Source organism: Notolepis coatsorum, assembly GCF_963971535.1.
Source record: "Notolepis coatsorum genome assembly, chromosome: 5".
NCBI classification, from domain to species: domain Eukaryota; kingdom Metazoa; phylum Chordata; class Actinopteri; order Aulopiformes; family Paralepididae; genus Notolepis; species Notolepis coatsorum.
This window is the reverse complement of record NC_140169.1, coordinates 28,379,856-28,393,768: the sequence shown is the minus strand read 5'-3', so window position 1 is coordinate 28,393,768 and position 13,913 is coordinate 28,379,856. Positions and strand designations below refer to the sequence as shown.

The window sequence follows — 13,913 nt, the reverse complement described above, 5'->3', positions numbered from 1 at the left end:
AGAAAGGGAAAATAAATGAAAATAGCCGTTATTTATTTCCATATTATTATTTATAAACCTACAGGGAGCCACTGCAGAGTGGCTGAAGAGCCACATGCGGCTCCAGAGTCGCGGGTTGCCGACCCCTGGTATAGACATAGACCATCAGTTTGACTGAACAGCTAAACTTAGACCACTTAGTTTGACTGAACAGTAGACTAAAGGTGCTCCCATAGTCGAGCAGACCGTACACGGAGCCGACTCCACGAAGGTCCGTGCGCACTCAAAAGCGTACTCAAAGCGGACACCAAGTGCGAAGCCCCAATTTTCTAATGCGCGGACGTCCGCGCCGCTCACTTGGTGTCACACAAAACGCTGCTCTGCGTTCTGGTTGACATCGACCTGCATTTAATGTGACTCCGATCTGCATTTTACTCTGACCACTCGCTCCGTGCCACGTGAGAGTAGGGCAGGATCATGATTAAATGGGTAGGATTGGTCCGGTAAAACGTTGGCAGGTAGATGGCGCAAAATGTAGTTTTACTATCACCCATTCCAATTCATATACATTTGGACCATGTATTTTTTCCATCATCTGAAGAAACTTGAGATGTTTGAATCGCTTTTCTAAATGAAGTATGTAAAACTGCCAGTTTTATTATCGAAATATTGGAAACGGAGATAACATACTCTTTATTTTGACATTGGATGATGACGACATGACAGAAGTTGAACAGCGTGGGAAAAACTGGCACGAGACATGTAGGAAATTGGTCTGCGGAGGTATGCTCGACTATGAAAGCTCAAAGAGTCCACGCGGACCTCCGCGGAGTCCAGTCCGCGTACAGTCCGCTCGACCATGGGAGCACCTTTAGACCATCAGTAACAGCAGTGGATGTTAGTACTGGGTACCCTCTTTTAGCCTGGTATCTACCCGCTAGCCCATAGCAGTATCTGTATGGACTCATTGATGGTGAAGCTAGCTAATGTAAACTATTTCTTTTTTATTATTATCGAAAAACAAAACTTCCGGTTGTAAATATTGTTTTTTTTTTTTTTTTTTTAGAACGTGATCCCGGCGGAGGTGTCCTTGGTGTGCGTGGTGAAGCCAGATGAATTCTGGGATAAAAAAGTCACCCATTTCTGCTTCTGGAAGGAGAAGGATCGCCTAGGCTTTGAGGTGAGAGGGCAAAGGTCACTGAGGCGAGGTATGATTAGCTCAAAGTGAAGGGGCCACTTTGCCGATCTTCAACCTTAATCCTGTGGTCAGAAGGATCGCCTAGGCTTTGAGGTGAGAGGGCAAAGGTCACTGAGGCGAGGTATGATTAGCTCAAAGTGAAGGGGCCACTTTGCCGATCTTCAACCTTAATCCTCTGGTCAAACCTGCTCTCCTCTGGGTGACATGGTGCGGTAGAGGTGATCATCTGGGTGACATCGTGCGGTAGAGGTGATCAGGGCCCCATGGGGCCGAGGCTCTCTGGAGACACAGAACATGGTGGTGAGTTTTCTGTCTGATTATCACATGTCCTCCTCACGACAAAAGGAGAGGATTCAGGGCTCAACGACACAAGACCTTTGATATAAAATGCTTTCCTAGACCCAGAAAACATCCAGCATGCACACTGTCATACAATCTGTGTGTGTGTGTGTGTGTGTGTGTGTGTGTGTGTGTGTGTGTGTGTGTGTGTGTGGTTATCTGTATCTCTGAATTGGATTTATAGATCATATATCATCAAATATTCATGTCTAACAATGGCTCCATTACACACGCACACAGAAGACACACACTTATACACATATTTATTCACTCACTCACACACACTATCTCTCTCTCTGTCTCTCTCTCTCTCTTTGTGTCTCTGTGTATGTATGTGTGTCTGTTGCTCTCTGTGTGTGTCTCTCTGTGTGTCTCTCTCTCTCTCTCTCTCTCTCTCTCTCCTTACAGTAAAGTTGTTGTCCTTGTGAGGTCCTGGACTGCAGAGTGCTGTTGCCTAGCAACATGACACTATCAGAGAGAGAGAGAGAGAAAGGCTTATCCATCTCTTTCTCTATTCACTGAGTGCTGCTAGAGACTTGAGTCAGAATCAATGCTACAGGCGGGAGGGGAGAGAGAGAATATATGTCTAAGAGACAGATAAAGAGAGACACAGACGAATATGGACGAATTGAGATGGAGAGAGCAAAACAGATGGATGGAGAGACACAGAGATGGATGAGAGAGAGACGGATGGATGGAGAGAGGGAGACAGATGGATGAGAGTGAGATGAGAGGGGGTGGGCTAGGGTCACTGTGTGTGTGTGTGGGGGGGGGGGGGGGGGCTAAAGCACTAGTCTGTAATCTGAATACTGACGACTGACCCCACCACCAAATGGACAGACTAGATACCATGTGAAAGGAGAGTAAAAAAAAAAATTAATCGAGATTAATCGCATGATTGTCCATAGTTAACTCGCGATTAATCGCAAATTAATCTCATTTAAAAAAAAAATTATCTACCTTATCAAGTTCCAAGTTTTAATACTCTTATCAACATGAGTCAACAAATGCTTGCTTTATGCAGCCATTTAACACAAAAGGATGACCCTCATGCATTGCAAATTTGCATCAAATTCAAAACAGATTGATGCACAAAATAACTTAAAAGAAAATAATAATTTGGGCGGCTAGGTGGTGTAGTGGGCAAGGCACTCGCCACCAATGTGGAGACGCTGGGTTCGCGTGTTCGAATCCAGCTCTCCACATTGTTTTCAGTTTAGCTGGTCGTCCGCAGTAATACACATTGGCCGTATTACGGGGAGGGAAACTGAAGGGTGGGGATCGGGCGTTGTGGACAGCGACTCCTACAGGTCGGTTGGTGCGCCTGCGCAGTAGAATCAGGAAGTGTCGGGGGCAGCGTGAGCCTCCCACGCGTTACTCCTCGCCACTGAGAGATCGATCTGCGCAGGTGAAAAGATGCGACTGCTGTTACCTCAAGTACCGGAGGGGACTTGTGCTATGTATGACTTAGTCCACATTGCAGCCGGCTTGTGGGAGGCAAGAAACAGCGTTCGTGACAGGGGAGGGTTGAATTGGATGATACGAAATTGGGATGGGAGAAAATACAGAAAATGGGAGAAAAAGTGGATAAAAAAAATAATAATAATAATTTAAAACAATGAATAAAGTGTGCATGAAAGGGGAAAGAAAACGTTAGGAACTTGTTACATTCACCCACACAAGGGCTGAGTAATCACACACCCCCCCCCCCTCTCTCTCTCTCCTCTCTCCTCTCTCCTCTCTCCTCTCTCTCTCTCACACACACACACACACTTCAGAAACAAACATAGTATCAATGAGAGCATCAATAATACACCTGAGCGAAGTCTAGAAAAAAAACTTTTTAAAGTTAATCGTGAGTTAAAAAAAATAGTGGAGTTAATAAAATCGGGCGATAACGCGTTAATACCGCGTTAACTTTGACAGCCTTAGTAATAATACACCCCCAAACCACCATGGTCACCACATTGCTCTAGTTTAGAATTGAACTGTCATTCTGAATGAACACACACATGCACACAAACACACACATTCATACATACATACACACACACACACTTCTACACACACATTTCCTTGAGCATATTCTCAATGTGTGTGTCTCACGTGCGCGTCCGTGTAGTTTCCTACTCAAACGGTGATGTGATCAGACATGTTGTCTTGGTGTACTACTGGTACTACTGGTTGAATCCAGCTCTGCCCGACTCATCTGGGTCAGATTATATATGGTCCTCAGATGGTTCTAGATATATCCTTTAGTGTTAAATTCCCGGGAGCGGTACCCCCGGCTTGGTCAGTCGTCCCTATGAACACAATTGGCAGTGTTCACGTGTGGGAGATGGCGTGAACCTCTGCACGTGTTATGCTCTCCCACAACTCCTCGCTGTCAGGTGAAGAGAAGCGGCTGGCAAGAGGAGAGACTGACAGAGGAGGCATGTCATAGTCTACACACCCTCCCCAGACTGACGTAGGAGGCGTGTGATAGTCTACACCCGACAGAAGAGACATGTGGTAGACCATAGGGCAGCGCAACGACCAGGAAGGGAATTGGCATAACTCAATTGAAATGATGGGAATAAAATACAAAAAAAGAAAGAAAATATATATAGATATCATCGATGGCGGTATTGAATATGATATGCCTCCTAATCCTAGTAGAGGTACATAATAAGATTAATCCAGCACACCAAGAGTGTTCAGATAAAATGTATCTCATACAAAGAACAAACGACACGTTTTGAATTGAGACGTCTTCACATTTGCTCGTCGTATAAGAACATGTCGAGACATTTGTAAAGTTGTACCAAGACAGTCGTATCTGTTGGCAATCCAATCCAAAAACAAAACGATAAATACACCATATTATCATCAGTATACAGTATATTATCATCAGCATACAGCATATTGTCATCAGCATATTAGCATTATTCACTATGAATTGAAAATGGGGGACCCTGATGTAAACAAGACAAACGTCTTTCTCTGGTCTGCATTCCCTCAACAATTGTGTGTATTGAGCCGTACTGTGTTGTACCCATTCTGCAATCTGTTAAATAAAGTTTTCATTCATTAATCATCAGCATGCAGCATATTATCACCAGCATACAGAATATTATCAGTGTACAGTATATTATCATCGGCATACAGCATATTATCATCCGCATACATCTTATTGTCATCAGTGTACAGCAAAATCTTCCTTCATAAAGTCAGCTTTTCTGAAATTATTTAATAACTGGTTAAATTTCTCACTGTATTTTTAACATTTTACAATATTATCTGTGGGTTGGTTCTCTATGTATCCGTTTTTTGGGTCTATTGCAAATAAAAAATACTTGATTTTCAGAGGCATTTGTGTTAATTTGCTGCAAACAACAGTTCCACATTCTGACATTGTCCTGTTTATCTCTCTTTCTGCTTCCTGTCAGGTGATTCTGGTTTCAGCCAATAAGCTGACCCGTTACATCGAGCCCTGTCAGCTGACTGACGAGTTTGGAGGAAGTTTAGACTACGACCACATCGACTGGCTCAACAAAAGATTGGTAAATAAATCTGATAATTAGTCAGTTAACTAAACTATCTGTTTTAGTTTGGAGGAGGTTCAGCATATGACTGTCTCAATAACAGACTTATTTAAACTATTTGTGTGGTGTGTGTGTGTGTGTGTCAGGTGTTTGAGAAGTTCACCAGGGAGTCCACTTCTCTACTGGATGAGTTGTCAGTGATCAATGACAGTGAGAAAACCTCCTCTCTGGATAAAGACAAGTAGGTTACACATACAGGCATTAAAGCGTTCCGTCTTGAGACGGATTTCTGTCTATTTGATTATATGTATATAATATTTTAATTGATATTAAAAAAAAAAATTATATAAAGTTTGCCAATAGGGATGTTTCAGTAGTATTGGCACTGGTCGTAGTCGTAATAGTAATCCAGTCTATTTTTTTTCTTCTAAAAAATAAACTAGTTCAACACAGGCAACCACTTTTGCTTAATAATTAAGCAAAAGTGGTTGCCTGTGTTGAACTAGTTTATTTTTTAGAAGAAAAAAAATTGCTCAAATGTATGCTCGATGTGTTTTGAGCACAAAGATCATCATAGATCTAGCCTCTTAACACTATGGGTGCCGGAGGTTAAATTCATGCTATACCATGGGTTGCCAGCTCTATTTGTCTATGGATAAGTACCCCTTCTTTGCATGGCTATAACTTTTTAAATTCTATTGCTACATTGCCATTATTGGGGCCCATTCAAAGTCCTATATGTATTGTTCATTGTGTAGCAACGTTAAACTTTTTCATTCACATATTCATAGTAAAGTATGGTCTAATGCAGTGGTTCCCAAAGTCGGGGTCGCGACCCAAAGGTGGGCCGCGAGCAGCCACGGGTGGGCCGCGAGATGATTTAAAAAAAAAAAATTTAAAAATTTATTTTTTAATTTTTAATTTTTAAATTTAAATTTTTTTTGTCAGGCCACTGAACTTAGAAGCAGGCCAGGACAGTGTTTCTAGTTGTATTCTAAAATTCTATTCTATTGTATTCTAAAATGTGACTATATGGTTTTATATTAACTTAATAAATAAACAAAAACGAAAAATCTACTTATTTCAACGAACATTTCAAACTAAATAACAGATTATGCACATAAAACGCTGAAAACAACCGAAGCAACAATAGTATTTTAATGAGGCTATTATTATTATCATTATTATTTTGCAACAAGTTAGCCCTCTCATAAATAGCACATATAAATGAATAACTAACTTGAACTAACTTAATAGGATTGAAGTGATATTTGGCGTAAAAAATCGGTCGCCTGGCAAAAAAAAAAAGAAAAAAAAGCCAGACGATGTGCATTGGGCCGCGGCTCTCTGACGCCTTATTTTCTGGGCCCCGGCCTGAAAAGTTTGGGAACCCCTGGTCTAATGTATAAGTATGTTTTCATCTCTTTCTGCAGCTTTCTCCAGAACGTGATCTATAGCCCCAAATGCATTATATTGATGATGAAATACAGTTTGATGGCAATCGGGGCGATATAAAAAATTTCAATTGGACGTACTTCTAGAATGATCTACGTATGATCTGATGATGACCGGATGGGCGGGGGATCGTTTATAATTCCGTGGGCAGCGTTAGATGATTCATCCAGAGTGGGTCATATGTTCATCATAACAGTTTATATGGAACACGTTCAAGAATAACGCTGAATCTCACCGGATCTTCCTCGCGCCGTTGGACGATCAGCGTGGTGTAGACCGTTTTCGATTATGGGATGTTTATCCTGATGAACCATTTCCAGCTTGTATAATACTATATACGTCCAAATCATGTTGTTTATCGAGTTATTGGCAATGGATCGCTATTATATTGTGACGAGCGAGTGCCGGCAGCCAAACCAAGTGCCCGGAAGTAATATGGCCGACCAGCACAACCTCCATAGCACTTCCTGTTTGGCGATTGCGCCGATCGGCCACCAGATGGCGCTCCTGAACCGCCAGAGAGCTCAGTGGGTCCTCCTGGTGGATCTCAGGCTAGCGGAGGGGAAATATGAATCCGATCGCAGATTTTTGAAATATTGATATTAAAGACGCAAGCGTCCTTCGGCAACTTGAGCATGGCCGGGAATGACGCTGTAAAGCGTTTTCCGGCAGTTAAAGTGTTAATTTGACTCTCAAAGTGCACCAGATTGATGCATTTAACTTTCAAACGTAAAAAAAATCCGAGGGGGCATGCCCCCGGACCCCTCTGGAGGGGCAGAGGTTCACCCACCACCACAGTCTCACTAAATCCTGTGGGAAACACAGAGGATTCAAAATTTTTTACGGCTGTGGGTAGGGCGTTCCACATTGTTGTGGCATAATTGCGAAACGTGTTTAGTCCCTTGTTTGTATGATAACAAGCCTTTTAGTTCATGGTTCAAAGTAATGGGAAAAGGGTGCTAGCTCGCCATCAATCAGAAGCTAGCCACAAGACTTGCATTCACGCTCTCCAGCACACAGCCTCCCTGCCTGGCACAACAACCACAACAGTAGGGTCTATAGTCACAGTCAAGACAGTAGGCTCTACAAGTAGGCTCCCTTAAAACGCTAACGCTATTAAAAAAAATACAGTGGAGGTTAAAATAAGAATAGACTTGGCCTGAAAAAAGTTCAGTCAGGAGATATTCTTTTGCTTTAATCCCTGCACATACTGTACACACACATACTGTACACACACACCTTTTTATGACTCCTGTTTTTTTATGTTCTTGGGTTACATCAAAGCACATCAAATTAAATGTATTATTATTATTAGCATGTGATATTATTTGTATTATTATTATTAGAGATGTAATAACAGTTAAACCATTATTATGTCCCCTCTCTCTCTACCCCTCTGTCTGTCTCCCTCTCTCTCTCTGTCTGTCCATCTCCCAGACCAGCTGATTGTAGCTTCCTGCCATCGTTAGACCCAGAGACTGTTCTACAAACGGGTAAATGTGATTTATATACATTTTATGTTTATTTATTTTTAATACAAACATGGCTCTACTCCTCATTCAGACCTCTGATTTATCCTTGGTATTAACTCATTCCACGCCATCGACGAGTATACTCGTTATTGGGCGCCAATCATTGAACGCCAATGATACGACCCTGGCTCAGAGGGAAGCAACATAAGGGCACACAGACACCAATGGTCTGTGTTTAAACCAAAAGACTATACTAATTATGATAGCTAGCACAAACTAAAGATCAAAGTGGTGAAAGATAGGGAGACACTTGTTCCAACAGTGTCCTCCTAGTAGCAATCTCTTCCAGTAACAGAGTCAGTGCATGTGTGGGTGGGGGAGGGCCTTTGAGCCCTGCCAGGCAGGTGTCCAATTAGCAGCAATCAACTGCAACACAGGACCCAGGATTAACCAAAAAGCATGGTACATAACAGCCAACAACGAGTATACTCGTTATTTGATCGTTATTTCTTTTATTAGATATTTCTATGCATTACAGGCACACAGACTCTGGGTTAACATGGGGAATCCTCATGATAATGTAAAAGTGCAATACCGGCCGCATGACGCTAGACGGTGGTATCGAGCACCCTTTCTACCTTTGTATCTTTCTCTGTGGGACGGCGCCAGGTCTCTGGTTTCATTTTCCCTTGTTGGGCGAGGCGAACGGTTGTCCCGGTTCCATCGAAGCGCGTCAATTATCTCCGATCCATATGTTGTGGTGAATTATGCCGTAGATGAAATGGACATTGGATATTAGGGCTGACCTTCGAAGCTTTTTTTGGCAATCGAAGCTTCGGGGCCGAGCTTCGATTTTAATTCGAAGCTTAGAATTTTTTTTCTTTTTTTTTTTATCTTATGTTGTGGGACTTGTACAGCACTTTCATAAACGTTGTTGTTTTTAAATGTGCTCTATAAATAAAGTGGGTTGGATTAATTAATTAAGTAGCCCCTTTCGTGACTGAGCCGGTTTCACTCGGCTGTGTGATTTAATTCAAGGTGGATCGCTGTTGTCGTTTGAACAACTTCAGATTTCATGGGAACTACCAATCCCCCAAATCAAGAATGTTTAAGATGAATGAAGTAAGATTTTGATTATTTGAAATATGGCCTGTGTAGACTAAACTATGCACAGAATTATGTCAGTCTACAAGGTCCGGATTCTACATGGTCCGGCAATGTAGACCTTGTAGACTCCACTACAGACCAATTATCAGTGAATGTTCATGCATTTTTTAGAAGGGCAACTTCCACAAAAAAACAAAGAACTCACCAAAACATCTCAGTAGCACCTTATCTAAATTTTATTTCCTATTTTGTTTATTCATCCCAGTATCTTTCTTTCTTATGTGTGGAATTCTACAAGGCATGTAGGTGTATATGTATTTGAGGATGATATCCTTCAAACAGGCAATAGTGATGATATAATTTGGGCAGTGCTGAGCTGGGTTACTTTCCTCCAGTGTATTTGTCCCCCGGCCCCACCCAATGGCCCCATGCACACACACACACACACACACACACACACACACACACACACACACACACACATTTACATTTAGTCATTTAGCTGACGCTTTTATCCAAAGCGACTTACAAGTTCTGTACGACAAGACAGCAAGAAGGGTACAACTCTTATCAGCTGAGTAACAATGTTTATCAAAGTGTTGCGTGTTACAGTGTAGGTTAGTTTATTAGGAAAAGTGCATGACAGTAAGGTTAGTCACGGTTAGATTTTTTTTTTTAATCATTTCAGATAATGGTTGAAGAAGTGAGTCTTTAGTCGACGGCGAAAAATTGGACGGGATTCGGCTGTCCTAACTGGGATGGGTAGTTCTCACACACACACACACACGCACACGCACACACACAAATTTAATGTTCGAAGCTTGTGCCATCGAACGAAGCTTCGAAGTATTTAAGACAGTCCTATTGGATAAACCAGATGGTGATCAAACAATTGGAATATTCTTTTTGGATTACTCCCGGCCACAGGTAAGGGCGATTTGATGTCAATTTTTGCTTGATCCTGCAAAGCTTTCATACCGATCGGGCTGATAACCGTTTTTAGTGTTCAATGCGAATGCCGTTACTGACAATCAGAAACGACCCCCCCCCCCCTTTCATGCATTCATGATGGAACATAATAGCTATGATCTAGATTTGATTTTGGGATAATAGCATATACAGGCAATGTGTATAGTGGAATCGACGTATAGGGCTTTAACTCAGGATTTCATGAATTACCCTAGACCGCTCTAAAACCATACTTATATTCACCACGGTATAAAACGGGAACGTATGGATGGATTTTTTTATTTATTTTTTGCATCTTGAATGGAAGATAATAATAATAACTTTATTTGTATAGCACTTTTCATACAGAGGTTGCAGTTCAAAGTGCTTCACAAGAAATACAGGCATGAGCGAGCATAGCAAGGTATGGTAAATCACAGTGTTTCACATTAGGATCTAGCATCCTAATAGGCTCTCTATTCAGTAATACAAATAATAAAATAGTTTAAAATATAGGTGGATAGGTGATGTCAAATGGGCGATAGTATTGTATCCATAGCTATAATATAGAATACAATAATATAGAATATAGTTATAGCTTTACAAACAAGGTGACTCAGTCCTATATTGTAACATTTGGCAATGCGACCACAGGGCCCCGACTAATCCCCGGCGCTGAATGAGTTAACTAAGTCACTTAAAACGAGTTGCATAGCTGGGGAGGTATTTCCCCAAAATCGTTTCAACTTCAGTTCATTTTGACTGTGTGATACAGGCTCCCGAGATAAGGTGGAGTAAGTCCAGTGCCTCTTGTGACCATTTACGATATGGTCTGGTTTGGTGTTATTATTTACACACGTCATTATAGAATTCATTATAGAACCGAAATTTAGGATGAGTGGCCTTGGTCTATCTTGATATTTGTTCTAATATTGTTTGTTCTAATATTGTTTGTTTATTGAGTCTTTCATGATGCGGTCCATATGAAAAATTTAAACTGTTACATACATGAGGCATTTGCACCACAGTGTTCTATTTAAGATAATTCTTTTGTTAGTATAATTAATCCAGGATGGTCAGCTGTCATTCTCTTGTTAGTATAACTCATCCAGGATGGTCAGCTGTCATTCTCTTCAAGTTCAAGTTTTCAAGTTTGTTTATTATTTGTCACAACAAAATACAGAATACTTTATGATGAAATGCTTGTTTCTGTATGAGCCCCTGAGAGTGTGCTACATACAGTAAAAAAAGTTATTAAGAAGTAAGTAAAGTCAATATATATATATACAATACAGAGTAAAATGAGTAACAGTGAGGTACAATGCAGAGGTACACAACTTAGGGTAGGGTGCAAATGAGTTATGAATGTAGTGCAAATCTCTTTAATAATAGATAAATATAAAGTTGTTTAAAGTGAGTGTGTACATGTGGATGTGTGTGCAGTGTGTGTAGATGATGGGTTGTTACATAGTGTCATTGTCATTGAGCATCCTGATGGCTTGGGGATAGAAGCTCCTTCTGAGTCTCTCTGTACTGGCCATGAGACTCCGGTAGCGCTTGCCTGACCGCAGCAGTGCAAAGAGGCAGTTGTTTGGGTGACTAGAGTCTTTGATTATTCTCTTAGCCTTGGCCCTGCTCCACTTGTTATAAACGTCCTTCAGAGTGGGAAGCCCACTGAACGGGCCTGAACTCTTGTTAGTACGACTCATCCAGGATGGTCAGCTGTCATTCTCTTGTTAGTATAACTAATCTGGGATGGTCAGCTGTCATTCTCTTGTTAGTATAACTAATCTAGGATGGTCAGCTGTCATTCTCTTGTTAGTACAACTCATCCAGGATGGTCAGCTGTCATTCTCTTGTTAGTATAACTCATCTTGGATGGTCAGCTGTCATTCTCTTGTTAGTATAACTCATCCAGGATGGCCAGCTGTCATTCTCTTGTTAGTATAACTCATCCAGGATGGTCAGCTGTCATTCTCTTGTTAGTATAACTCATCTGGGATAGTCGGCTGTCATTCTCTTGTTAGTATAACTCATCTGGGATAGTCGGCTGTCATTCTCTTGTTAGTATAACTCATCCAGGGTGGTCAGCTGTCATTCTCTTGTTAGTATAACTCATCCAGGGTGGTCAGCTGTCATTCTCTTGTTAGTATAACTCATCCAGGGTGGTCAGCTGTCATTCTCTTGTTAGTATAACTCATCCAGGGTGGTCAGCTGTCATTCTCTTGTTAGTATAACTCATCCAGGATGGTCAGCTGTTATTCTCTTGTTGTACCGGTGCAGCTTTAATGTATTATTGTATCATGCTTCTCACCAGTCTAATGTTTTTAAAGAGTGACTCATCCAGGAAAGCTTTTTTTTTTGGACTGAAATAAACTACACCCAAATTAGAGGTTTCTCTGCACAGTTGTGTGTGTGTCCGTTCGTTGAGTGTTATGGTGGAAACAAGAGAAAAGACTCATTGTCTTCAGTACCACCCTCTTCTCTCTCTCTCTCTCTCTCTCTCTCTCTCTATCCATTTCTTTCTCTGTCTCTCTCTATCTTTCTCTCTGCCTGTCTCTCCCCATCTCTCTCTCACTTTCTCATCTGTCTACCTCTCTCTACCAGAAGATCTGCACAATGTGACATCATGTGAAGGCTGTTGGCATACCACACACACACACACACACACACACACACACACACACACACACACACACACACACACACACACACTGTGGTTGCAGAGAAGCCTCTAATTTGGATGTAGTTTATTTTTGTCCTGTAACATTATAGGAGATGTCTTACTTGTGACATCGGACAGATCATTTATATAAATGAGAAATAATAATGGTCCAAGAATGGACTTTGGGGGGGATGCCACAAAGTAATCTAGCTACTTGCTATGTTGCTAATAACTAGAGCTTCTCTACTATTCACTTTGGTATAAGTCAGTCTGGATGAGAGTGCCAATGCCTAAAACGTAAATGTAACATCTCTTTCTCTCTCTGTGTGTCTCTCTCTGTCGGTCTCTCTGTCTTTCTCTTTCTCCAGGTCATGAGTTGCTGTCTGAGCTCCAGCAGAGGCGTTTTAACGGTTCCGAGGGAGGAGGAGGAGGAGGTATTATAGAGCCCAGTTAAAGACCTCTTGAAGCATTCAGGGCATGTTTAGCTTCTGTGGTTAAATAGGTTTCTGACTGAACCAGGATATTGGAGGGACTTAAGATCAGGAGGGACATGATTTATACATTAACCACAGACAACAGGCTTGTTTGAGAGGATTTTAGATCACGCCTTGTAAAGCACACTCAGGGTGGCCGCGGGGCCTTAAAATGTCTTAAAGGGGCTATGCACTGCTATTCCTAGCACTATTTGGGCAACTTTACACAATTCCTGTTAGTCTATTGAAGACATTTGTAATTTTTTTTTCAAAAAAATTCATTGTTTTATATTTCTAATCAAGTACTCGAAACCATCATTTTTCAGCCTCGAGAAATCAGGCTGTTATGGCCTGGCTCCGCCCATAAGCACTTTGAGTGACAGTCAGACCACAGTCTGCACTGGTAGAGGGAGGGAGGGAGGGGGGGGAAGAGAGAGAGAGTCCAGTTCAGTTCAGAGTTTTTATTTGCCACATGGAATATATAGTTTCTTCATTAAAAAATCATAAATAGTCATTCCATGGACAAAAGGAGCAGGAAGAAGAATAAATCTTATAGTTATATAGTTACCTGCCCCTTATTCCTAAACTAACATGTATTTTCTTAATGGTCGGGGCGTATAACCTTATTTACACAAATAATCATTTATACCAAGAGAGAGAGAGAGAGAGAGAGAGAGAGAGAGAAGAGAGAGAGAGAGAGAGAGAGAGAGAGAGAGAGAGAGAGAGAGAGAGAGAGAGAGAGAGAGAGAGAGA

The 13,913-nt window shown here is 41.5% G+C and overlaps 1 protein-coding gene across 1 annotated transcript in view; it reads left to right on the top strand.

Moving 5' to 3' along the window:
• The window catches only part of sestd1 (SEC14 and spectrin domains 1), a gene marked incomplete at its 3' end in the record, with an annotated part of 96,172 nt that overhangs the window by 41,197 nt on the left and 41,062 nt on the right, over positions 1-13,913 (top strand). The window contains exons 5-9 of the mRNA XM_084314052.1: positions 1,046-1,159; positions 4,945-5,058; positions 5,187-5,281; positions 7,933-7,988; positions 13,056-13,121. Of these exons, the coding sequence (XP_084170178.1) occupies positions 1,046-1,159; positions 4,945-5,058; positions 5,187-5,281; positions 7,933-7,988; positions 13,056-13,121 (445 nt within the window). The remainder of the gene's footprint in view (positions 1-1,045; positions 1,160-4,944; positions 5,059-5,186; positions 5,282-7,932; positions 7,989-13,055; positions 13,122-13,913) is intronic.